The 26,426-nt window shown below is 34.6% G+C and overlaps 1 protein-coding gene across 1 annotated transcript in view; it reads right to left on the bottom strand.

Annotated features, from left to right (window-relative positions):
• IL1RAPL1 (interleukin 1 receptor accessory protein like 1) overlaps nucleotides 1-26,426 on the bottom strand; it is a 601,327-nt gene that overhangs the window by 153,891 nt on the left and 421,010 nt on the right. Inside the window, exon 5 of the mRNA XM_085216858.1 lies at nucleotides 16,959-17,033. Coding sequence (XP_085072984.1) covers nucleotides 16,959-17,033 — 75 coding nt within the window. The remainder of the gene's footprint in view (nucleotides 1-16,958; nucleotides 17,034-26,426) is intronic.

Raw genomic sequence — 26,426 nt, forward strand, 5'->3', positions numbered from 1 at the left:
TACTAATTAAAATCTCGTTTTATGTATAAATACCAACTGGATAATTATAACCCAGCATGGCTCAATATAATTAGAAAATAAATTTATTTCTTACAACAGGATTTGTTTACATTTCTTTCAGTTTTCGTTTAACAAACAGAAGGAATCAGTATTAGCCTTAAAGGCTAACATCAACTCATTTAGAATGTTATTAACGAATCTCTTACTTGATGCCCACTGCAACCCCAACAGCATGAACATAGTTTCTTTCCACTATTCTCTTATGCCCATTCCAGGCCATCCTCAACATATCCATGCAAAATACGTAATTCTTCTCTTCTGTGTATGAGTTCTTCTTGTGGCGCATGAGTTTTCTTCCCTCAGTGAAGGTTTGTGGGTTGCCCTTTCCTCTGTCACATGATGAGGAACACATATTCAAATGATATTCTCCGTAATGGGCTGTGCCTGTGTTCTACCCCATGATCTCTTTCTACTTCTTCCCAATTTTTGCTCGTTTTCTCTCCAATCCCTGCTAGGATATTTTCCCGTGGCAGAGGCTTTGTGTGCTTTCTGCAGTCTTACTATCTGCCTGAGCCTTTGGGTTTGAATAGCCTTGATTTTTCATTCTGCTCACTGTTTACGCCCATTACACCTGGTCTCACAATCTCCTTGTTTCTTACACTAATTACCATACACATCATTTCCGCTTTCTCAGAGCCAGCTGTTTGGTTAGAGATCTTTGAAGGGTACCTCAAATATCTTTAAAGTTTTTTTCCAAAGCTTTGGTTTTGATTGTAATTTAAGCACAACACCAGTCACAGTAAGATTTCAATTCTAAATATCATACATGTCAATAAAAAACAACATCTGATTACAGAGATAAAGAATACAAAAAGCACTCACAGTGAAAAAAGCTGCCATAAATATAGAACAGAGCAAAAGATGCTGCGAGCATGTAAAAAGCTCTTTCATGTTTCATTGAACATTTCCACACAATGGTTCTTTCCGTTAAGTACGTAAATTACTAATAAGGAAGTTTGTGTTTGAATTCTCATAAGCTCATGCATGCTTAGCTCATTAAGCCACAGAAACTATATTGCTGGTACAATGTGGTCCAACAAAAGGAAAGCAGGTACACTGAATTTGATAGCATGCTTTTTAACATTTTGCATCAGTTTAGACCATGGCAGAAGAAAGGTAGTGCTGGAGACGGGAATACATTCTCTGAATTGCTGAAATATGAATAAGCTTTTGCCTTCAAATAATGATCGTTTGGGATCAGTGAGGTGGAGAGTACAAACAAGCACTCTCTTGAAATCTGTAATTATTACACAGTTTTTACTGCATGCATGAATACAAAAGATTTTCTTTACTTTTTATTTCCCATTAAAAATGGCAGTGAAGATAGATGGTGGATGTTCCCAGAAATATGGTCTGATTTTTTGCAAAGCTGATGAAATAGCAAATGGCAGCTGCACTGTGCAGGATATTTTTGGATCTTAGTGCAAGAACTCCTGACAGAATTTTCAGTAGCCAGAAATATTAAATGAATGCTAGAAAAAATCACTGATGGATCCTATAATTTTAGAGTCTTTTGAGGTGTCTGGCAGCTGTTAAATGCTAAAATCAGAATGGTATTGGAGACTTTTTATTTATTTTCAGAGATATTTGTACTGTATGGAATACATTTTTCTTCTTTGGCTTTCTTTCTGCTCTTGACTGGGTAGAGGGCATTGAAGGAAGAAGAATACAGTGCCCTTTCCTGAACTGAGACATTTATAGGCTCGTGGAGAGGTCCACGAGAGAGCATAGTGGAGAAGAAGGGACTGAGGAGTAATAACTGAAATATAAATATATTTCCAAGGAAAGGGCAAAACAATAATTATTATTGTGATAACAGCCCCTGTGACTAGACATCAATAGTCAGGTATTGCTCTAGACAGTCTGCATACACTAGAGTACTGTATATAGAATAGTATCTATGCCAAAAGCTTGTACTTTTTGCTTCTAACAAAATGTATGGAAAATATATTTTGACTGAAAGTCAAAGAAGCTTTAAAAATTTCAGTTACAGCTCGATCTGACTTACAATCACAAATAAATCTATTCTGAAATAAATATCTGCGTTAGCTATTTATGTCATGTGTGAATTGTTCATGAAACATTCAATCTGAGTGAATGTTAGACGATTTTTTATGCTTCTGTGTTAATAACTGCCCCTTGTTCAACAAATCTGTGACTTTTACGGAAGATCCTGGGGATGGAGAAAGTGTCCTCAACTCCCAGAAGTGTAGGTGAATATCAGGAAAGGAAGCCTTTTTCACTACAGGGAATACTACTTAAGATGGTTTTGCTGTTCCAAGAAAATACTTTTTTCACATATATCTTTCTTTCTTTACTCCTAATGAGAAGTGTATGTCCCAAAGACTAATGAGAAACTGAATACTTGTCCATTACATAGATAACTGAAGACATCTCCATCACTGGTAAGCAGTCTAGCTCTGGAAAAGCTTGAATGTTAGAATCTCAGATAATCATTTGCAGTTAGAATCACAGAATGGTAGAGTTACTGAGGTCAGAAAAGACCACTAACACCATCTACTCCAACAGCCCATCTCCACCATGCCCACTAAGCCATGTCCCTAAGTATCACATCTACACATTTCTTGAACACCCCTAGGAACAGTGACTCCATCATCTCCCTGGGCAGTCTGTTCCTATGCATCACCACTCTCAGAATATTTTCCTAATATCCAGCTTGAACCTCTCCTGGTGCAACCATTACTTCTTGTCCTATCACTGTTAGCTGGGAGAAGAAGCCAACCTCCACCTAGCCAAAACCTCCTTTCAGGCAGTTATAGAGAGTGATGAGGTCTCCCCTGAGCCTTGTTTTCTCCAGACTGAACAATCCTTGTTCCCTCTCTTCTCACAAGAGTAGAACAACTCTCAGGAAATAATAAGACAAGGCAGAACCCAGGACAGAAAATTATCTTCATTGTTCATAACAAAAGAAAAGTATTTGTGATAAGGGTTGATATACATAATTTAAACAGAGAAAGACAGCTGTTTTCAATGAGAAATTTAAGAAACAGAACTGGAGATAGAGGGAAATTTAGTAACTTTGGCCTTTTTTTTTGGAAGGATATGTATGCCAGCAATATTGCTTGTAAATGTCTCTATCTCCAGCTGCAGGGAAGATTACTGAAGAGGAAAGTGTACAACCCTCAAGAGGATAAAGCTTGAGAAGAAAACAATGGTCGCTTTACATGTAGATATAATAAGAAGTTGAAAGTACTTTATTTAGCTTTTTAAAGACTCAATTATATTTTATTTCCAATATAGAATTATCTTTTGTCATTAGGCTTCTAAATCATTTATATATAAAGAAATGCAAAATTTTGAATCTCTATTAAACTTATGTAACTGAAAAGGCTTTAAATTGCAAAGATTTGTGAAGTTGATTGGCTAAAGAGAATCAGGGAAAATCTCAGAGAATCTCATAAAATACTTTTCAACGCAACACCTCTGAAATTATTTATATCATATGTTAGACTTCCATATTACTGCTCTTTTATTACTCTAAGTAATATGTTACTAAAAAGTACAGCTTTACAAAACATGTATATAACTTATGAATTTTTAATGAAATTATCTCTTTTAATTAAATTTCAGATTCTAAATCATGAATTGAGATTTTGCAGTTTCTTTTTCACCTATTACTAGAAAACATTAGAAAAAAGCTAACAATACATCAAACATTTCCTTCATTTACATTTCAAGAATTCTCCTCCAAACCACCTAATTCCAGTTTGTCTTTTGTCTTATGAAACACTGACTTGACAGTCTTGAATCATGATTCACTGATTTCCTTTCCCTCACTAACATTTCCTCCCTTTCTCCCTTCCTTCCTTCCTTCCTTCCTTCCTTCCTTCCTTCCTTCCTTCCTTCCTTCCTTCCTTCCTTCCTTATTTTTGCTTAAAGCAAAATAAAAATTATTTGGATTAATGTTCTAAGTAAGTAGAACTCAGTAGCACAGGAGCATAATGAAAAATTAATCTTGCTGAAAAACTTTCTTTGCTATTCTTTAGCCAGTGTAGGTTCTTATTGCAACCTTCAAATTTAACAGTAATTTATTTGCTTTTATTTTTTCTTGTTTAGCAGAAAACAGTCAATAGATAAAACCCAGCTTCTCCTTGTCTCATAAAACACTTTTTATGGATTCCCCTACTACTATAAAGACAATGATATAAGATGTGAGTTTTCATCTATGAGTAAGGCAACATGGAATTTTTCAGGTGTCGATAGATATATATTTTTCTCTCAGCCTGCAATATCTATAATTACTATAAACTGGTTCTGCTTGTGTCTGTATTCTACAGATGCAGTGTGTCCATACCAGAATCAAACTTTCACCATTTAAAAAGCTACATTTAAAGAGAGATTGCTGGCTTTAAAACAATGTGTTATTCTACAATATTTTTACCACTAGAGTTTATTAGGGAATAAAACTGATGATACCTAACAAATAGGTTTTTCATTATTAAAGCTGTATGCTTTTACATTTCCTCTAACACTGAATCATAGAATGGCCTGGGTTGAAAAAGTTCATAAAGATCATCTAGTTTCAACCTCCCTGCTATGTGCAGGGTCGTCAACCACCAGACCAGGCTGCCCAGAGCCACATCCAGCCTGGCCTTGAATGCCTCCAGGGATGGGGCATCCAAACCTCCTTGGGCAACCTGTTCCAGTGCGTCACCACCCTCTGTATGAAAAACTTCCTCCTGATATCTAACCTAAACCTCCCGTCTCAGTTTGAAAACATTCCCCCTTATCCTGTCAATATCCACCCTCATAAGCAGCCATTCTCCCTCCTGTTTATATGCTCCCTTGAAGTACTGGAAGGCCACAATGAGGTTTCCCTGGAACCTTCTCATCTCCAAACAGAACCTCTTTGGAACAACTTCTTTGTTCAAGAATATCTTGAACTGTAAAATCGTAACAAAAAGAAAAATTGGTTGTAACTGTGTTCAGATTTTGTTACTTTTGTCTTCTGACCTAGCTGAGTGTATTGGAGTGCTTCAAAATATGTTTCACAAGAACTGCTGGTAATAATTTCAGATGATTATGTTGGTTGGTTATTTTTCAAATTACTTCAAAAGTAAACTCTGAAGTTTATTCGAGTATAGTCTCATGCTGCACTTTCAAAAACAGTGTAAATTTATACATACGTATTTACCTCTGTAATACATACTGAAATGGGGCAAAATAAATTAAAAATGTTTCATTTATTGAAATGCACCCTTCTAATATAATACATAAATTATCATTCGATATGTGGAGGTCAGAAAAATGCACATAAATGGCCTCCTTTACTGAATATGTCTATTGGATAGAAGAACTTAATGGTATGATCCTGCTTTAAGGAAAACAACAAAAAAATGGGAATGGCATTTCCTAGAAATGGAATTGCTATACGACAAATTGGTGTACTGCTAGCAGGTAACAGGCATAAATAAGAAAAATATTTTTAGATTTCAAAGTAGAATATGACTTTTGATGTACACAGCAGCATGTGTATGTCTGAAATGCAGCACTTGAAGTTGAAATGTTCTGGTCATTTTTAATTGATCATTAATTTATCACTAATAATCATGAAGGAGCTGCATTATGATACATTCTGAATAGCTAAAATAGATATTAGAAACATAATTAAGTGCAGATGCAGTATTGTCCTCTACCTCACAAATGTGTTATCACAGTTTAAGGATTGGCAAAGCATTTGCTGAGTCACAGTAACAGATGCATGTTGTTATCCACTTGAAAAGTAAATAACATCACGTTATATTAAACTTTAGCAATATTTTCCCTTGTATTTACAATGCAGTAAATACACATTTTTGTATTTGTTCCTAGTGGTCTATTACAAGGGTTCAGCTGATCCTGACATCCAAATTAAGTGACTTAGGAATAACCATCAATTATAAATATACTACGGTTTCTAACTTCAGTTATGTCTAACCAGTGAAGTCCTACATTTCAACTATGACTGGCAGACTTTCTCTGTATAGTGGGCTAAGGCACTATAGACGTTATGTGTAACATATGAGGCCTCCGGTGAAATGGAATCAGCTCCATTCAGAAATTTATCTGTCTTATCTAAATCTACCTGAGATCCAGATTATTAAAGAGTCTCACACTAACTATCACTGCCAGAAGTTTAGTTGTCAAGGCCCTTCTGTTTCCCTATTAAATTAGCCTGTAGTCTTTCTCAGTTTTAACCTACACTCTGTCCATCTGCCTGAAGCCTCTACTGTTCTGAGGATTTAGACAACTCCTAGAAAAGCTCAGACATACTGAACACAGAACCAGAAATAGGCTGCCTTAACTTCTCTTATTTCCAAGAAGAGTTAGACTCATTTCAACCCTAAAACAGAACTTTCCATCTTAAAGGTAAAACAACCTCCACATTAATATAGCCTTTATATAAACCATGCTCTCAATCCAGTGGAGACTCCTCCATTTTGCCAGTTTGGAATTGCCTCCACACACAAACTCAGCAGTGGAATATCAGAAGGACCTCCCTGCAACAAGACTGTCAAGTGCCTGCATAGATCTCTTCATCCATTAAAGGAATTCTGAAAGCATAGTGAATTTAGGACATAAAACCTGATGAATTGCATTTTATGCCTTGGGATATTACGACAGCTCAGAAAAGTTGGTCCACACCCACACTTGTTAACAGATTGCCACAAAACAAAATAGGAGATAAGACAGGAAGAGTGCATGGTATGTGGTAGATGTATCACTGACACTTTCTTGCAATTATAACACTTCTAAATGACGAGCAAAACTCAAAGGAGAAGGCACACAGCGTCTGGGAGATTGTGACTTCTCCTGATACAGACTTTTCTTTTGATCTACTTCAAGCTGGAACTCTACTGACTATTACATAAAAAAAAAAAAAAGCTTAAGCAAAATAAAGTTGGGAAAAAAGATACCCAAATACATTTGCAGAGAGAGTGATGATTTGGTAGTTTGGCCCACGTAGATGTAGATCACAGTAGTTCACTATAATTAATTACAAAAATGGTAGTCTTTCCATTGCAAAGAAAAGAAGAGAGTGTTTCAAGCATAAACTGATTTTATTCTAAAAATTACTTAGAATCATTTCCTGATGATTGCTTATTACTTGGAGCCAGGCCAACACAAAAATAAATCATCCCACAATCCTTAGGTTAAACACTATAACTTTTCAGTGTATTTCATTGATAAAGTAGAGTCAGCAACTTCACATGTGCAGATTGTATCAAAACTAGTATGGTTTTTTTCTGTAACAAAGCAACATATCAAAGGTAGGAACAATCCGAAGATTATTTTTGTCATGTCAGTAAGAGGAAGGATTAAAAAAGTCTGAAAAATAAATCTTCTGCCATTACAATTTTAAAAGACTGAAATTTACCAGTGAAAATATCATCTCCTAAAACTAAAAGTCTTTGAAGTTTGATGAGCTCTATGACTACAATCAACCCTTCAAAAATATTTGTTACGTTGTTCTCAGTATCACTATTTATCATGTATACTTCCAATGAAAAACAAGGACTATCAGCTATGTTCTTTACTCACATAAATGAGTACAAAAGAGTTGAAGAAAGAAAAGCTAATAAACAAAATTAACTGAAAGTCTAATTAAAGAGTTGATATGCCTTTTTACTTTATCATGGTAAAATCTATTCCTCACTCTCAAGTTTCTGTAACAGGATACCAGATAGCCACTTAAGTAACAGAATGAGTCACACATTACTTTAAAGAACAACAAAACAATGACTAGTGATGGAATTATCTCTTGTATTTGGTCATTAAAAACCACTAACACATCTTCAATTATGGAGTTGCATTTTGATTCATTTAACAGTCAAAAATACAAGCACAGTAGAAAATCTGGGCTATCCATTTCTATGGTACATTGTATCAGTGATATTTCTGGTTAAAAAATTAATGATCTTAAACATAAAATATTTTTGAAAGCTCAGTTTTAAATATTTTTGAAAGCATTCACCTGTGGTACATAGATACCATCAAGGAAGATATTCACACTCCCCAACTTCAAATAGGCCATTCCAGATGCCTAAGCAAAAAGGCTGAACTAACTATACAGTGAACAGAGTGAGTTATCAGTATGCCAAAGTCCAACTAAAAGCCGCCTTTACATGAAGATGCTGGTAGCTGTAGAACAGTTCCACTCTGACACAGTATGCTTTATGTCGTAACGGTTCCTCTGTCTAGTGACCCTATATGTATCGCTGCTGCAGGAAGCCTTCTGTATTGACTCAGACTGTGGTTTCACTGATTTGAGCCAAAGAACCTTTACGCTGCTTACTTGTCATTTCACTCCCTGGCCATCCTGCCCCCAACGTATATTGGCAGTAAAGTTTGTTGCACCTACATCACTAGTAGTGCAGTGAGTCATTTAGCTTAAATTGTTTTCCTTTCTTGGATTATTCTTCAGCCATCTCATGAACGCTTGTAAGCATGAATGGTGCAGCTGGCTTAAAGAAGAGAGTCCCAGAGGGCAGATGTCAGAGTTGCACAGATTTACACTGCGTTAAAGCAATCATGAAACATCACATCATTACTGGCTAACCTTTCCAGGTAAAACTGTGTGCCCTCAAGAGTCTCCACAAATTCAAGAACCTATTCAAGTCATATGTCTGTAGCTAAGCAAAGATAACACTCTTCATAATAAACAGCAGAAAATCAAAGGTACTGAGAGCAACAGAAGTTACGCTGCTGAATAATTCTGTGCATCTGGCTCTAAGCATCTTTTTATATTTTGGTTCTACAAAACAGCAGAAAAAAATTGCCTCCTCTGTAGACTTCTCTGTCAAAGTAGAAGCTTGTATAGTACTTTCACTCTTAAATTGCTGATATGCTGGCTCAGACTGCCATCAGAACCAGCCTTCAATTTCAACCTATCCTATTCTCCTTGCTTTAAGGAGGGACTGATATAAGGAACTCCTCAAATAAAATATCTCTGACAAAAGAATGTAGTATTCATACAACTCAGCTGGCAGGCAGAAAATTGTGACAGGTAGCAATGCAAGCAGAAAAGTCTTTGAAGTAATATGAGTTATTCTTCATATATGCCCCTCCAGTAAATACTAAAATAACATCTTAATTCTTATCTTAATTTTTGATTTAAATTAGGTTTGGACTGTTATTGTTGGTTATGTACTAGCAAATATATTTATTATAGTAGGTAAATTTGACAATAGCTTGGATAAACAGAAGATCATTCGTTCCCCAATAGTAAATCCAAATAATTCCAGTCTTGGACTTTACCCTTTAAATGTTAGTAACTCTTTTTGGTCCAAAGAAGAAAAGTCTTATGGATTTTAGTACATGGCAAGAAGTACCAGTATGTATAAGCTTTTTTTAAAAACACCTGAATTTTACAAAACAATGAGAAAATGAAAAATTGTATCTTGGCTACTGTATTTTAAAAACTTATAAAAATCTGTAAATCTGTTTTGACCTTAGTTACCACTTGAGAAAGTTAAAAAAAAAAAAAGGTTTCACTTCCACAACACTGGCTGCTCCACTTGTAACTCATCCCTTCTTACATTACAATGGTATCTCTATATTATAAGTTAAAAATGTCTTTCATCAATAAATACTCTAACTTTTACTGGAGTTAAAAGAATATTCTGGTTAAAAAAAAAATAGCAAGAGATTAAAAATATGCATAACAAGTCCACAAAAACTCTCTGCTAATATAACAAGCAATAATAAACCTGTAGGTGTTTATAGTATTATAAAAAGTGCCATAAAGCCAGTGAGAAGAAGCTAGTTCTCCTATGACATTAATTTTGCCTAAAAGCACTACCCAAGCTTTTAGAAACTGTATGAAAAATCAGACTCTGGATTAACTATTCAAAAACACAAGCATTTATTGTACCAAATGAACTGCCTGCAAGAGTTGTTAAAGAAACCAAACACATGGCTCTCTAGCCTTGCATCTCAAATCTGTTCATTATATTAGCATCATAAATAAAGGTCATTTTGCAATACTTGCTATAATTTTTCTTAATACACTTCACTTAACTGAAGTGCTTCTGTAGTGAATACAAATTATGACTTGATGTGTTTAATTTTTTGCTAAGTATGGCATTTTTCTAACATTGTTTTTCGTACACATATTCTCCATTAATATAAACTCGCTATTGGAAGAGGGCAGAACATTTGTAGTATTAGTAACATTTCTCTTTAAATGATACATCAAACAGCTGAAATGGCTGAATTACCAGATCCAGAGGAGAAAATTTAAATTCTGATTTTACTCAACTTGGATGATTTCTCTGTTTCAACTTTCTAGCTCCACAGTTCTCAAGAGCTACTTCTGAGTTCATTTAAATAATTCTTTCACTTGAGTTTATTTTTAGACATCTTTGTACATTTTCAGATCAGTACAAAAACTAAGCACTTAATAAATCTTCTGTTTCAGAACATATTTTATGTTTGTGTGGGAACAAGAAAAATTAACAAATTAATCCATTGTCAGACTTCTACCTTAGACAAAAGGATAAGATGTAAAAACAGGACGTTCTAGCTTAGAATCATGTTCTAAACTGTAAGAGTTTATTAAAAACATTTAAGCCCCTGAGCCCCTCGGTGTTGCTACATTTCCTACCGACATATCAAATTCCTGATATTATGAAATTTTGCAAATTTAGATTGATTTTTTTTTTTTTTTTCAGAATGAAACCTATGTACTGCACTAAATCTTACCACACAGTACATCTCAGACAAAAATGAAACAAAACAATTTTCAGTGCAGCTTCTTGAAAAACCACTCCTAGTTTGGACTGCCTGAGCATATGCTGACTTCACCAATAATATTGGAAAGACTGTAACTAGAAAGTAAACTAAGTCCTGGGAAAAAAAAAAAAAATACGCTAGTGTTTGTAGTTCCATTGTTAGCCCATAGACATACTCAATGAGATCAGCTTTATATGTGAAGATTGTTGTTGCTTGCATGGGACCTTTTATCTCAAGAGCAGAATATACTGGAATAGTTCATTAGTATTAGCTATAAATCATAAGTACTTAGGACAAAACATTAATGTTTGATTTTGATATTTGCTATTCAACATGTGTATGCTTTTGCTTAGTACCATTAATATCTGATATCTTATATCTCTTTCTGCAAGGAGATACTCGTGTTTCTTTTAACATCTGATGCAATTAAGTCTACGTGGAAATTTAAAAGCACAGAGCATAGCTGCAAACCAAAAATCTGGTGAACAATATGACTCCTGATGTTTGAAATGTAAGCAACTACAATCTTTTTAAGACCAAAATTTCAAAAGGCATCAATAACATACAGTATACAACTATTTCTAGATTGTATATCTTGGTATACTGTATTATGTATTTATGATGATCTCAATTTCGATGTTATATCCTGCTGTCTCCCACAGAGGATTCTTATAAATGTTTTGTTGCATCTGATTATATTTTATTCTGCTAGTAAGATTTCTGATTGTCCAAGAAAGTCTTAAATAGGAAATCAAACTTCTCAATAATTATCCAACTGATATTGAAAATCCGTTGAGGTTTTACAGTGAGTCTTTCAGCAAAACATTTTACACTGAATGTTCTACTATTTGACTGAATAATTATACTAAATTGAAACTTAGTAGAAAAGTTAGCTGTCCTGTAGTATTTAGGGTGGTGAGGCTGTGGCACAGCTGCCCAGAGAAGCTGTGATGCCCCATCCCTGGAAGTGCTCAAGGACAGGTTGGATGGGGCCCTGGGCAGCGTGAGCTGGTGGCGGGCACCCCTACCCATGGCAGGGGCCTTGGTGGCCTAGTTATATTTTATTCCTAAGCTCTTATCTTCCTATATTTCAGCAGAATTCACATGGACAGGTATTTAAAGAGAATGGAGATATCAGCCTCTCTTGATGTAAAGCTGCTCATGTCATTGTGAAGGATCCTGAGCACAATGTTCTGAAGATCCGGTTCACATCACTAAGTCTCAGTAGCTGGGCTGAGATACAAATCACACTATGGCTCCTTTCTGTGCATGGGATGGGTGAGGTTGTTTCACAGCTGCTATCACAGCAGCCACATAGAAGCACTGGGAAAGTGTTGAGAGTTTCTTCCTCAAAAATAGATCATTTTAGTGAAAAGAACACTGGAACAATTAAATAGATCAATGTAACAATCCCTAACATCATGAAGATGTTGTTCTTTTTATGGAGTCAGTATGGCAGTTAGATTAATTGTGTACAGTTAAAAATGATTTTAGACATTCTTACATTTTAATTATCATCTAGAAAGGAGACATATATTGCTGGTTATTTCAGATCACTTTAGGTAATTTATTTATACAGCTACTGATTAGGCTAGCTAAGGAGTGCTTTTATCATTAATAACGTCAATTTGTGTGGAAGATTTTTATAAAAATGTTGCTATAAATGAAGTAGCATCCTACTCTTCCTGAAGTATTCTCATCTCCTGGAACTTTTTCATATTCTTATTTTAGAAAGAACACATTAATAGCCAGTTTAATTACTTTTTTCAAGAATATGTTTAGGACAGAGAGAAAGAAGCAAGCCCCTATTCACTACAGTGTGGTCAATTTAATTTTATGGAAATAATGCTCTAAAAACAAATAAAAGACAAAACAACAAGTACAGTAACAACAACAACAAAACCACATTCACTGCACATTTAGTCATAAGAATAAATTTTGGCATTGGATGAAATTCATGAAAACTCACTTCATTCAAATCACAAAGTGCTTAGGCACCTGTCTATGTTTTAGGTCCATTCATATGGTTCTGGGAGTCTTTATTCGTTTTCTCCTTTGTCTAACATTTAGTCTGGATGAAAATAATTCAACTATTGCTTTATTTTTCTAGGTGAATTCTGGCATTTCAAATTATAGGCTTGTGCAGAATCAGAACAACTGATTTCTGAGCTGTTTAATATTGTTATTGATTTATTGTGTTTTGTTTTGTGTGCATGTATTGCTATTGCGTTTTGTTGTTGTTTGCTTTTTTTTTTTTTTAAATTCTGATCCATTACAGTACATAAATGGACCAAATGGATAATAGAATGAGATTTTCAAAAGGCAGACTAATAATATGCTGTTAGTTTCTTTGAGGAAGAAAACATGTTTTACATTGCTCGTGGGAAAAACAACATTGCCTGAAAGCCTGGTAAAACTGAAAAGCCTCAAAATTTACCAATACAGAAAAACAGAACGTAATTGTTAAATAAACATGCATCATATATGCATTTCTACCAAATATATAACATCTACGTGAATCTAGAATTTAAAAAATAGAATTACATCTCTTTTAGGAGTTTCATATATAAGAAATAACATCAATCTGAACAATGTCATTTCTACTCAGGTCTGAACTTAAAGTTTATGGTTTTTGTTATTCTTAGAATTCTTTTCTAATATTAGTGTGGTTTTGCTTGCTGATTTTGGTAGTGTTTTGAGGGTAAGAGAAAAAAAAATCATGGAATGCATCTCATTGGGGCTGCACATGGTTCTTCATTACTTGTGCCTCGTCTCCCTACTCCCCAACTGATGCTGATGCTGCCAGCCCATACAATAGCCTGGAGCTGAATGGGAAACACACCTCCTTATAGCTCCAAGATTCTTGCAAGGCTGCATCCTTTTCAAGATTATATTCAACACAGTATTTTATCTGGCGTCTTTGTTTCTGGAATAAAAGTCTATACTGAAGTCACCATAGCTACTTATGAACCCCTTGTCAGGAGAAAAGCTCAAAAAGAAAACAGTATTTTTACCCTAGCAACAGAAGTAAGTGATTGATCACAAAATTGGAAGTGAATATACAAACAAAAAGCATTAAATACAGAGCAGGACAAGTTTGGAATGAATCTTTCTATCCTCATCAAGGATTTATCTGCCTCATGCTTTGGCTGCCTTGTACTGTCTTTCAAGAAAAGCCTTTGAGAAATGAATTTCTCCTTCAATTTCTATGCTGTGCTTCTACTCAGGGATTTTCTGATTACTATTCAGTGTGATTAAGACATTTCAAAGGAGGTCACAATATTCCTGCATGTCTATTAGGTTGCTCGTTGCACTGTAGCCATGTTTAATAATCTTTCAAATATCTTTCAAATGGGTGTCCCAATAGTGAGACACCTTTTTTTAACTGACCGATTAGATTACATTTAAACCATGGGAGCATGTGAGTTCAAGATATGAGGGCTGCAGATTCTCCATCTCTGTTTTGCTTCAAGCCAAATACTTTAACACTTCATCAGTTGCTCAGTGAAAACTCCTTTTGTGTGTAATCACCTTGTGGCCTGATACTGTCTGCCATGCAATACAATAATACAACAGCTCTATAGTCGCATGACATTAATTTTAATTGCTGGTATATACAAGAGAGCAATATATCTCAGCAATAAATGTCAGGTGTCTGCAGTGCTGGAGCCAAACAAATCAGATAGATCCGGTCCTCCCATCAGAATTTAGACAATTGTTTGATTTAAGAATTGAACTCCAGAGGCTCTTCTAGCAACAAAAACACTGAGGTTACTAGTCATTTTCTCAAAAGTATGTCCAGAACCATTCCCAAAAAGCCTGCTAGTGCTGGAAGATTTTGAGGTGAACTATCAGTGTTTCAGAAGAATTTGGGTGCCCATAGAAGCACAGGCATCTCTGTACATTATGTATAGCCCGAGGACATGTGCAGACATGTGTGCCTTGCCTTCATTCCTGCTCAATGTGGAGGACTGTGAGATAAGGACAGAAATGTGAGCAGAGAGAACTGTACCAGCTTTGTGTTGCACCAGCACGTGCCCTGCAGCATGAAATCCCAGACTACCTGAGGCTCTTGCCTCCTTGCTCTTCTTTTTCCATGCCAGTATTTCCATCAATACGTTTAATTTTCAAATACAAGTTGAACACACCATCCTAAACACACTGTGGAGGACTATCATGTTTTCTGCCACTGCCTAGATCATTTCTGCAAAATTAGCTCGGGTCTCAGATGGATGGGAGGCTGCTGCCTCAGGTAATTTTCTAAGGTTTGGCTAAGTAAACCTGAATATTATTTCAATGATAAAATATTTTTCTTTTTTTTTTTTTTTTTTTGCAAAATATGAACCTGAAACAGTAGCTTTCCACAATGAAAGTGAAATGTAGCCCTTTCAAACATTACCCAAAGGAATCAAAACATTAAATCTATGAGTGGAACAATATTTGAGCCAGAGAACTATATTTTTTTTTCTTTTTTTTTCTCACTTGCTCGAGCTCTGATACAACTTTTCACAGACTTTTAAACACCAAATTAATATATTCTATCTACATAAGGTAAAGTACTTTTGTTTCATATTTATTTATGGTCAGCCTTTTCATCTTGTGTAAGTGACATTTTCAAGTTAACTCTTTCACATTCATCAACAGCTATCCAGTTGTCTGAAAAGTGTCTTTTCCATAACCCAGCAACTCTCAAATAATTCATTCTGTTTCTTAGAACTATGAGAAATAAAAGGTATTACTAATACTTGAAATCATAGGCAAAAAGCTTCTAGCTAGCCATAAATAGTTACACACTTATTGAATTAACCTCGATAAGTACAGCACATTAGGTGAAACATTGACAAAGCCCAAAAAGAATGACAATTTTTTTCCATTAAAAATATCCCAGTAACCAACATCAGTCAGAAAAAGAAATTGGGCAGTCACTTTGCTTTCCATTTCCTAGGGTTGTAGGTGAATGAAAAGATAAAATCATCATGAGTCCTCAAATACAGAAATTATGTGTTTGGACACAAAAAAATTAGTTGTATTAGGGAATATAACCCATTTACTATGTAATACTTTCAGAATATATAGAATCTATAGTGTATAGAACCTCATAACATTATTTGAATTGCTTGAATTATAATGTAACTTTTATTAATACCAAAATGAAGATGAGTTATATCATGGCCACTATTAGCTACAAGCTGCCAAGCACCACAAGATTCTCTGTTGCTGACTCTCCAAACTCATCTGCAAGAATTCTTCTATTTCTTTTTGCTGATGTTGTTCTGCAGAATGTCCTGAGTTTGATTCTTTCTTTCTTTTTTCTCTTTCTTTCTTTTATCTAATTTTAATTTTAAATTGTTTTTATGGGATTAAAACAACCAGCATATTGTTTCCCTTTGTGTCTTTAGTTAATATGCTCAAAGATCTATCAACACGATACTATTCTGACACCAAATTGTAAGTCCAGTTTAACTTCCTGATGACTGCTTGTTTCTTAGAAGTTGCCACCTGTCAGTCCACAAAGGAGAAAAATTTATATGTTCTGTAAGCCACAGTAATTCATTCACTTAATTTTGGATACTTAATTGCATGTAGGGCAGAAAGAGATCAAAGTGAGAAAATATACCCACCATCCACGAGTTTGGAAAAAGTGAAAAAATGGTTTCTTTGTACATAAATTTCTCTATTCATACTCACATAAATATCTGTAAATTTTAAATAATCACTCAATTATGTTAACTTGTCACTGCTGAATAGTTTTAGAAAGTATAAATACAGAATATCTTTGCAATTCCACAAGTAAGTACCAAGTAAGTCATGTAAGCAGAATTTAAATGCCAAAATCCCACTGAGCTTTGAGTATATTCGGACTTAAATGTACAAAAAAGGGAAACATTAGAAAGAAAATCTCAGGCATGAGCATAACAATAGGAAATGGAAAAAAAAAAACAGAAAAAATGCAGTAGTATTCAAGATTTTAGTACTAAGAATTATTTTCTACTTTTTTTTTTTTGTGAACAAAACTCTTCTAGATGTTTTATGATACACCTCTGCATGTTTAATGTCTTTTCAATGAAAGTATTAATGACATCATATTATCACATTACCACTGTACATTAACACATCAAATATCTTCATACAATTTGAAGAGAAATTATGTGTTTACTACTTACCTAACTGGGTCTCCTGAATTGTTAGCTTACTTTCCAATGGGTGTAAAAGCTTTGGTGGTTTATCTGTTAGTGGCGCTAGAAAAGAAAGAAATTCACATATATAGTTTTCTGATAATTATTGTGTAGAAAAAAACTACATTGGCTCAGAAATATTTTTTCTTTGTTCATGCCTTAAGTTCATGCTTTATGCAGCAGTAAATGCTTTTACTTACACAGTAAATATAGCACCACAATTAGAGTATTTCATATACTGAGGTACGGAGACATTTGTGTTAAAAAGAAATCTCTTCAGACTTTCACAAAAACCCCACAGCAAGTCTTACAGTTTTGTGTTTTCATAAACGTGCTTTAATGAAGTATTTTATTGCTTATTATAATATTTAAATATGTTCCTGCCAAATCAAGTCACTATCAGAGAAATAAAATAGGTAATCTAAGATTTGAAGGTGGATTAAAATAAAAGAGGTTCATTTTCAAAATCCAAGGGACAGATGCAGTGACGTAATATTAAGACTCCTACTAAAATTACTTCCCTCTTCCCTTTTAATCTACTCTGAAATAATTATGGTAGAATAATGTAAATTGTAGAATAAGAGTTTTGTCATGGTCAAAAACCAAATTCTGAAGGTTTTAATAGGAACTTTCTGAAGCATGTTTAAAACATGCTGCTGAACAGTGCAGCTATTAACTAGATTCACCACCTTATGTATACTTAATTAATAGAAGTGACATTGATTATTGCTACTTTCATATTACTAACAACTACTGTTAGTAAGTCTGTTCTACTGATGTCTGACAGACAAGTGCATGATATATGAAAAGAACATTCACTTTTTTTCTTTAAATGATTAGTAAGTGTTCATGGGAAATCTCCAACTTTTAGCTCCCTGGAACATTTTGATATTTAGCTTTTCAACATTAATTCACATTTCAGTCTTTAACATAGATTATGGGCTGTCAGAGATTTAAAGTACTCTTGACATTTTGATATAACTGTATAATATTTGTTCCCTCAAACTTGTCAAATCACTATTTCCTTTCTTACTGACACACATTCACATGTGTGTAGGTTTAATCTACTAAACACACTCATCTCCTGTCAGTTGAACTGAGGGAGAGGTTGAGCTGCTTTCTCTTTACTACATTCATTTTACTCTTTGATTAAATTATCAATGCCCTTTAATACCTACAGTACTAACACTAACATTGCATGCAACAAGTAGAGAATGAATCCATATTTTGCTGTTTCATAGATACTTTTCTTATTTGGCCAATGCATAAACCTACCCTACCTATCTACCTATCTAGTTGTTATCACAGAATTATAGAATGACTTGAGTTGAAAAGGATCTTAAAGATCATCTATCTAGTTCCCTCTGCCATCATTGCCAGTCATTAAATCAAGCACTAGATCAGGTCACTCAGGGCCTTGAACACCTTCACATATGGGGCAAAACCTTATGTGTTGGTCCATCAGTGCAAGGGATGGATCAAAATACCTCTTCAGAGAAAAGACCTAGATTTGGTGCACAAACACTCTTTCAGTTTATTTTTCTACTTTCTACAGGAAATCATTCTACGTTAAAGACAGCCCACAGTTATTAAAGATTTTTAAACAACATCTCTGGGTTGTTAGTTTTCTTTACAGTGATGTCCCTATCTCTCCTTCTCTCTCTTTTTTTTTTTTCCTTATGAGCTAAAGTAGGTGGAAGGGAAAAGGATCCAAATTGCGTTTTTTCTTAAACTACAAAATTAGTCATTCCCAATCTTAACTTTTCCATCAAGACTCAGAATTTATCAGCACATTGCCATTTAAAAAAATCATCCACTTTGAATTTAAATTTAGTTTTGCAGTTCTGTCACTCTAAACTCAATTACCATTTATCAGATAGTGTTTTCTGAGTCACTGTTGTTCTAAATCTGTTTTGAGACTCTTCAAGAAAACAAAAGTTTCTCATTGTATTAAAGATATAACTAGTTCAGTTCATCTGAATGCAACAAATGAGGCTAGAAGACAGTTTTTTTTTTTTTCCAATCAAAGCAAAGAAAGACATTACTTTTATGGTACTGTACTGAAGATCTCTAAGAGGTTTCCTACTATTAAATGAATTGACATAAAATCATTAATATTAGCAATATATAAATAAATCACAATTGAACTGATTATGAAGTTATTACATAACTTATGCACAACACAATTTTCCTATAACTTGTGATATTCACGTCTTCTACAAAGAATTTCACAGAAGAAATATTATTGAAAACAATTAATTAGATATATAACTGATATATTAGATTCACAGGAGTACATAGGCTCGAAAGACATTCTGGAGATCAAGTGGTTTAAACTCTTGCTGAAAATAAATTCAATAGATCAAATAGTCAGTAACTTCTAAATGCCACTGTGGATGGAGAATTCACCACTTCAAGTATTTAATCCTCTAAGCATTGGACTCAATCCAGCATATGTCTTTTTCTATACTGAGGAACCAAAACTTTGACAGAGCAAAGTGTGCTCTCATAGGTGCTAAACAGTTGTGTAGGAACACTTTCCTGTACCTGCTAGCTAAACATTTGAGAAAAAACGTGCAGTTGGCCCTTCTGACTGAGGTTCAACTTATTTTATACCTGGACTGCTAGAATCTTATCTGCAAAGCTTTTATCTACTCAGTCAGACCATGCCCTAAACTACTGCTTATTCCAGAACTAGGGCAAGACTTTGCATTTGCCTTTGTCCAACTTCATGGTCATCAGCCCCTGTCTTCAACTTGTCAAGATCTCTCAGCAGCTTTGATCTCCAGCATACACCCAGTCCTCCACTTTTGCTGAAACTGAACTTTATTCCATCATCTAGCAGACATAATACATAAGCTCTCTAATCAAGATTAAAACACTATAATAATAATAATACACCATAGGTTTCCTGTGTTGTATTTTAAGGTGATATTTGCCAGTATTTTTGGCCAGGAAGAATGAGTAACACAGCAATAGGCACACCTATGGTTCAAGCAGTTATATCTCCCAGGGCTAACTCCTTAATCCACGTAGAAAACCAGAAGCATCCCTGAGCATACTGCATTTCAAAGTTTTAGCTATAGGGAAACATTGAAATAGAGTGATACAGGGAAGGAAAATCACCTCGCTAGCTTGCTATACTTAAGAATCTGTCTATCAAATTTTAGGACAATTTGAAATGTACTCTCAATCAATGCACACCTTATGTGCACGTTATTTATTAATCCACAAATATATGTATGTTTTTCTGGCAATAAAGCCATGTGAACCAAAACAAATGTGAGAAGATTTCAACTGCCCCTCTGCATTTCAGTTTTACGCTGTCTGCAGATACCAACATTCATAGGCAGCACAGAGCTTCTGCAATCCTTGTTTAGTTTAGAAACTCTTAAGTGGACCTATTGTCTCCTGTAAGTAATTTCAAATCCTTCTTACCATGAGGTATTATATTCTTAACTGGTGCAACCTATCATATAACAGACTATTCAAAATGAGCACATTTTTAGTTAGAAATATTGAGGTACAGTTATCTAGAAAGTTCAACAACAACAAAAAACAAAATTTTATCCTTTCTCTCTGATTTTTTACTAAATATAAAAGAACTGGGGGGGAAAAACAAAACAAAACAAAACAAAAAACCCACAAAAAACCAAACCACAAAACCTCACAACTATAGCATTCCTTAACAAGCTAACTACCCTTTATTTTTTTAAGAGCTTTACAAATGCAACCATTTTCAGATCCTACAGAAACGTTACTGATTTCAAAGCATTTCCTGTACTGCATTGCAAGCAAACAACCAGAATTCTTTTCCCTGTTGCTAAATAATAGAGAAGGTCCTCTTTCTACTAGGTACTTATCACATGATTGTCAGAAGGAAAAGCGCTCAGATTCCTATTTCTATTCTTACACAGGAGATTGTCAAGTTTCTTGGCAAGAATCTTAATTCCAGGACATTATTGTCTACCTATGCATGGATGTAGTATCTTTCTCTTTCCCCCCTCTTTTCTTCTTTTCCTTCCTTTTTCCTCTCTATTTCCTTTTCCCTTTTAGAATCAAGAATCTTGTTCCAGATAAAGTGAACAAAAACTCCAAAACATCAAAAAACAAACAAACAAAAAACAGGTTTTTTTTAGGTCAGCTTCTCACAAGTAAAAGCAGTTTGATCAAATCCACTTTACACTCCATCTTTGATTTACAAACCATAAGTGTAGAAAGGTTTGCAAAGAAATTAAAAGAAAACTAAACTAAAACAAACAAACAAAAATCATAATTGAAATAACCGTTTCTGAAATTGTATTTAAAATTAATATTTAATTTTAAACTTATTGTTTAATGTTCATGTGCAAACATCATGATTGTACTCAAAGAGAAAGTAACTAACTTCATATTCCTTATCTACAAGATTGGACGCACATTTAAAATGTATTGAAATATTTGCCTTGTGGTGAAAAAAAACAAAGAACCATGACAATAAGTTAGCCAGCTATAAATTAGCCAGAAGATAATACTTCCACATTGGTTGCTTATTTCTATATTTTTCTTTCTAAGCTAAATCTTTAACTTCAGATGCTCATGGTCACATAGTATACCCTTTTACTGTATGCAAACTTCTATTTGAGGAGACTAGCCACTTGACAGTTTCATATAACTAATGAAGAAGAGCTTAATCTGAACTGTACATCAAAATATGACTAATCCTGGGTACAAAAAAAACTACATGGACTCAAAGCACACAAGCTTAATTATAATCATTAATATCATTGATAATAATTTAAAAGATCTATGCTTGTGTCTATTCACAAATTGCTCAGATTCTGCTATGGACATTGTGATGATTACAAATAGTCTTTATTTCTTAGAGGCAGACAGGACTATGTGGAGCTGTCTTCAACTCAGAAACACAATTTATTGTCTGTAAGGACAGGAGAATTCCTGCAAGGCAATAACTTCATAACTTCACTAGGATGGTTGTCTTGCTTGGTCATTTTGAGTTATCTGTATTTTAGAACATTTGTCTAAGTATTTTATTGAAATAAAACTCACTTGCTGAAGATGAAAAGCTTTCCGATCCTTCTAAGACGTGATATAATACAATGAGATTAAGCCTCTTATGTTTACAAATTCATCTTGTTTTTAGAAAAAAATGACTGGCATGTCCCTGGAAGATATAACCACAGAACTGTTCAAAAAATCCTCCACTTATTTTAATTGTCTCATTAAAATATACTTTCCTGCTTTCCTTCTGATTTTTCAGTTTTTTTTTTTTTTTTTTTTAACCTTCTTTGTGTCCACTCTTTGTTCTGTTAGGGTGGCATAAACGAATGACTGTAGGGAGAAGACATCCCCCTGTATGTATAGCCGCACTATATAACAGAATGCAATAAAACTAAAGATGTGCAACCTGAACCTCCATATCCAGATATGTCGCTAGATAAATTATTTTCTTTTTTGAAATAAATATGTGGCAAGATCTTTCATAAGAAGTGAATTATTTATACTTGTTTGAGATTTCTAATAAATATGATGCCTCAGTTACAATCAGATTATCTATCATTCACAAAGGCATTATTTAAAATCACATACAATCTGAATTCCACAGCAGTTTTATAGAAACATTCTGCCTCACTGTGTGAACAAGCCTGATTATACCCTCAATCAAACAGGTCAAACTGAGGGCAGATACAAATAAAGATCCATATAAAGCTACTAGGGATATATGCATGAATAATAACATCATAAATTAACTGCTTAATGTGACTTGGGTACAATAATGACTGACTGAAGATCAGATTTTATCTGTTGAATTGTTCCTATAAATCTTGAATTTCGAGACATAAATTTGGCCTCTTCTTTCAGTGTATGCCTTTAGTGTTGCTTTCTCTTATCACATACTATAAAAAAAGCCAACACTACTGATTTGGGCATACAAATAAAGCGTCTTTACTTCTAATACCAAATCCTTCCAAGTTGGTTTTTTTCTTCTTCTTTTTTTTAACATTTCTCTTTTTCATGAAATAACAATGTAATGCAGTAAATTACTTTACTGCACAGGAAGCACAGCACTTCCTGTGAGAAAATGCAGTAGATATGGAGATAGAGCAGTAACAAAGTTAATAAATATTCAATGCTCATTAATTTTTTATTATTATGCAAATGAAATGTCTTTTTTAGGCAAGAGTTTCTATGATGCATGTTGCGAAAGGAGGAGGCACTGAGGAAATGAAGATGGCGTTGTGGTTTAACCCAGAAGGCGGCTTGGCACCACAGTTGCTCGCTGGCTGCCTCTACTTCCCAGTGGCATGGAGGAGAGAGCGAGGGAAAAAGAGGAGAACTCATAGGTTGAGATAAAACTATAAGATAAAAGAAAAGGAAAATGATAATAGTAATGACTATATATATATGTAGGTATATAAATATATATAGATGTAAATAACAAGTGCTGCACAAGCTATTGCTCACCACTCCCTGACTGATGCCCAACTAGTCCCTCAGTGAGAGGAAGAGAGCTGGATGAACTCCCACCCCTTTCACAACTCCTTCTGCTTGATGATGTCATATGATATGGAATGATCCTCTGGTGAATGTAAGTCATCTGTCCAAATTAACAAAGGTTAGTCATAGAGCTAGGCCTTCCTAGCACCTACCGCCCTTCACTGACAAGGGCCTTGGCTCTGTACAACACTGCTCAGCAGCAATTATAAACATCAGTGTGTTTGTTATCAACATTATTTTTCTCCTAGAACCAAAACATAGCATCAAACCACACATGCTGAAGAAAACAATTCTGTCCCAGCTGAAACCAAGACAGATGGGAAGAATATTTATGTCTAGGAAGACTTTTAAAATGTTTTAAGCTTGTGAGTCCCCGTGATCAAGAGGCTAAATAATGGAGGAGAGGAACAGATGCAGCCAGGTGTTGGGGTTTTCATTATATACTTATCTCTAATTGAATATGATAGGACATTTGCACTACTCCTATGACTTCAGAGTAGGTGTATATATTCCTCCTTTTATCTTTTTTTTTTCTTAAACACAGTGGCTTTTCCCAACAGTCTCCAAGGAAAAAGTCTTAATCATCAAAATACTCTCATCATAGATGCTAATGCATCTATGAAATACAAAAGAAATACAAAAGGTCTAAACAGTATATGTAGTTAAAACCAATGAGTGACATCTCAACCTAATATTATGGCAGTATTGGTTTCTTCCTGTGGCAGATTTAGAATTCTTATTTTGAATCACATGCTGAAGCATGGTCTGTCTGCATGGTCTGTTCAGTTTGTTCAGATCATCTCTAAGAAAGATGAGAAATGAGAAAGAAATGAGAAATGTTGAGCATGACTGTTGCTTCTGTTGTGTTAAACAAGCATGTGATACATTACCTGTGTGTTTAATTAAAAGTGGTCTTGTTAGCAGAAGAATGAAACCATACATCCAGGAGCACTTCCATCGGGAGATTCGCTGTTGTATAAGCCTACAGAATTTCACTCACCAGGAATTTTGTTTTGCTCTCCTAACATTACTGGCTTGCATGAGGCCTTAGGGCCAAAATGACCATCTTTGCTCCTACTAGAGTACCATAAATGGATTCTTTCATTTAACTATCTTCATACCCCCATACTTCCCCACACCTGCTGCTCATCATGTGTTACAGGATGGTCTAATAGAGAATGTAAGTGGGATCTGGCATTGCAGTCTTACAACAGTTATATAAACAATAGCAATGGGATCAGCCTCAAACTTCTTCCAGCCCTTACAGTGGCAACTAAAAGACAAATAGTCGAAGACAGAGAAGACCACTGCAATTGCCATGTTTTAATATTCAAATACTGTGCTCCTGGTTTGAATTCTGTTTTCTCTACAATTTTATACACATATAGCTTTCTCTAAAGCACGTTGTTTCTCTAGTATAGGGCCTGTCTCACTCTTTATCACCTATAAGAAAAGGATTAAACAAATCCAGTTGACCTCAGTTAAGCTCTTTGTGCTGTTGATTCTAATACTGCTTCTATTCCAAGACAAATGAAAAGCTTTTGGATCTTGTTACCTACTTCTTTTCAAGGCTGGCGGCTCATATAAATGACTTGTAGAGGGATCTATATGAGGCATGATCTCTTACCCTATCTACTTTGGGGCAGTTTGAATCAATGAGTGTATTTTTCTTTCCATGGCAAGTTGCCTTTGTTTATGATCAGCAATGTTGTGCGCTATATAAATCCTGTATGTGACTTGTGAAACGAACTGAAACATAAGCAGTATCCTTAACAACTGAGCTACCTGAATAGTTTACATATTCGTGAAGAAAAATAGGTATGTAACTCATGAGGTTTATGAAAAAATAAGAAAAGTTAGATTCACACATGTCACATCAAGTAAGCACCCTGCAACACACATTATTAAAATTTCTCTGTATATCATCACTGATCCCTATCACATAGTTCCCTTTACTGCCTTTTTTTTTTTTTTTTTTCCTCTCTAGATTACAGTATCTGGGAAAGAAAACTTTGAAAATCTTGTAGTATTATCTTCTCTGTGACTAAACCAAACATACATTTTCTTAGGAATTACTCTACTGTGCTTACTGGAAGGCTTACCAAAAAATCTTACTTTAGTAAACATTATATTGTCCAATTATTCAGAGCCAGGACACTGGCTTTAGGAACTTTTCCTGCATTGCTTTTATTACTGCCTCTTTTTTTTTTAGAGTGAGTTAAAGTAGATAGTTCTTGGAAATACTGTAACTCATAACCTTTGAACACAAATTCTGGATACTTTATGCTTTTTTTCCATAATTAAATCTTTCTGTTGATAAGGTTGACATTTCAGAATAAGATTTCTCAGTCTCTGAGGAGGCCTTGTGAAGGGAAGAGGGCTTTATGCACCCTGACCATTTCCACCCTTCCAAAAAGCTGACATATAAAGTTCTGACAATTAAAGTTTTACTTATTGCATTGGCTTTTCTCCTTCAGAATTTGTAGTCAACCTTTTAATTTTGTTTCTCTATTTCATAATCATGTAATTTAAAATTCAACTTGTTCTCATTCTCTCTGTCTTGTCATGAATCTGTACATCTTTTTCATTTGCTCTCCAGGTCATTTCAGTGATTTAGGTTATCTAAATCTACCTTTGCTTGGCTAGAAATCTGGACATAGTATGATTTTCAGTGACTCAAAAATTAATTGAGAAAAATCCTTAATTTACAGTTTTGTAAATACTGTTGTTTTTTTTTTTTAATTATGTTTAATTTTATTTTAGTACTTTGATTTGAGTGCACAATAAGTTCTTTGTCCTCTCAGGCAGCTATTTTTGTATCACTTCATTAAAGGAGATTCTTTGTTTTTAAGCTGGGAAATTTTAAACTTTAGGGAAAGAACTGACACTAGAAGCTTCAAGAAAGACAAGGAGGAGTATTTGGGGAACACAGACTAGCAGACCTCACCTTGATCCCCA

Source organism: Meleagris gallopavo, chromosome 1, assembly GCF_905368555.1.
Source record: "Meleagris gallopavo chromosome 1, MGAL_WU_HG_1.1, whole genome shotgun sequence".
Taxonomy (NCBI): domain Eukaryota; kingdom Metazoa; phylum Chordata; class Aves; order Galliformes; family Phasianidae; genus Meleagris; species Meleagris gallopavo.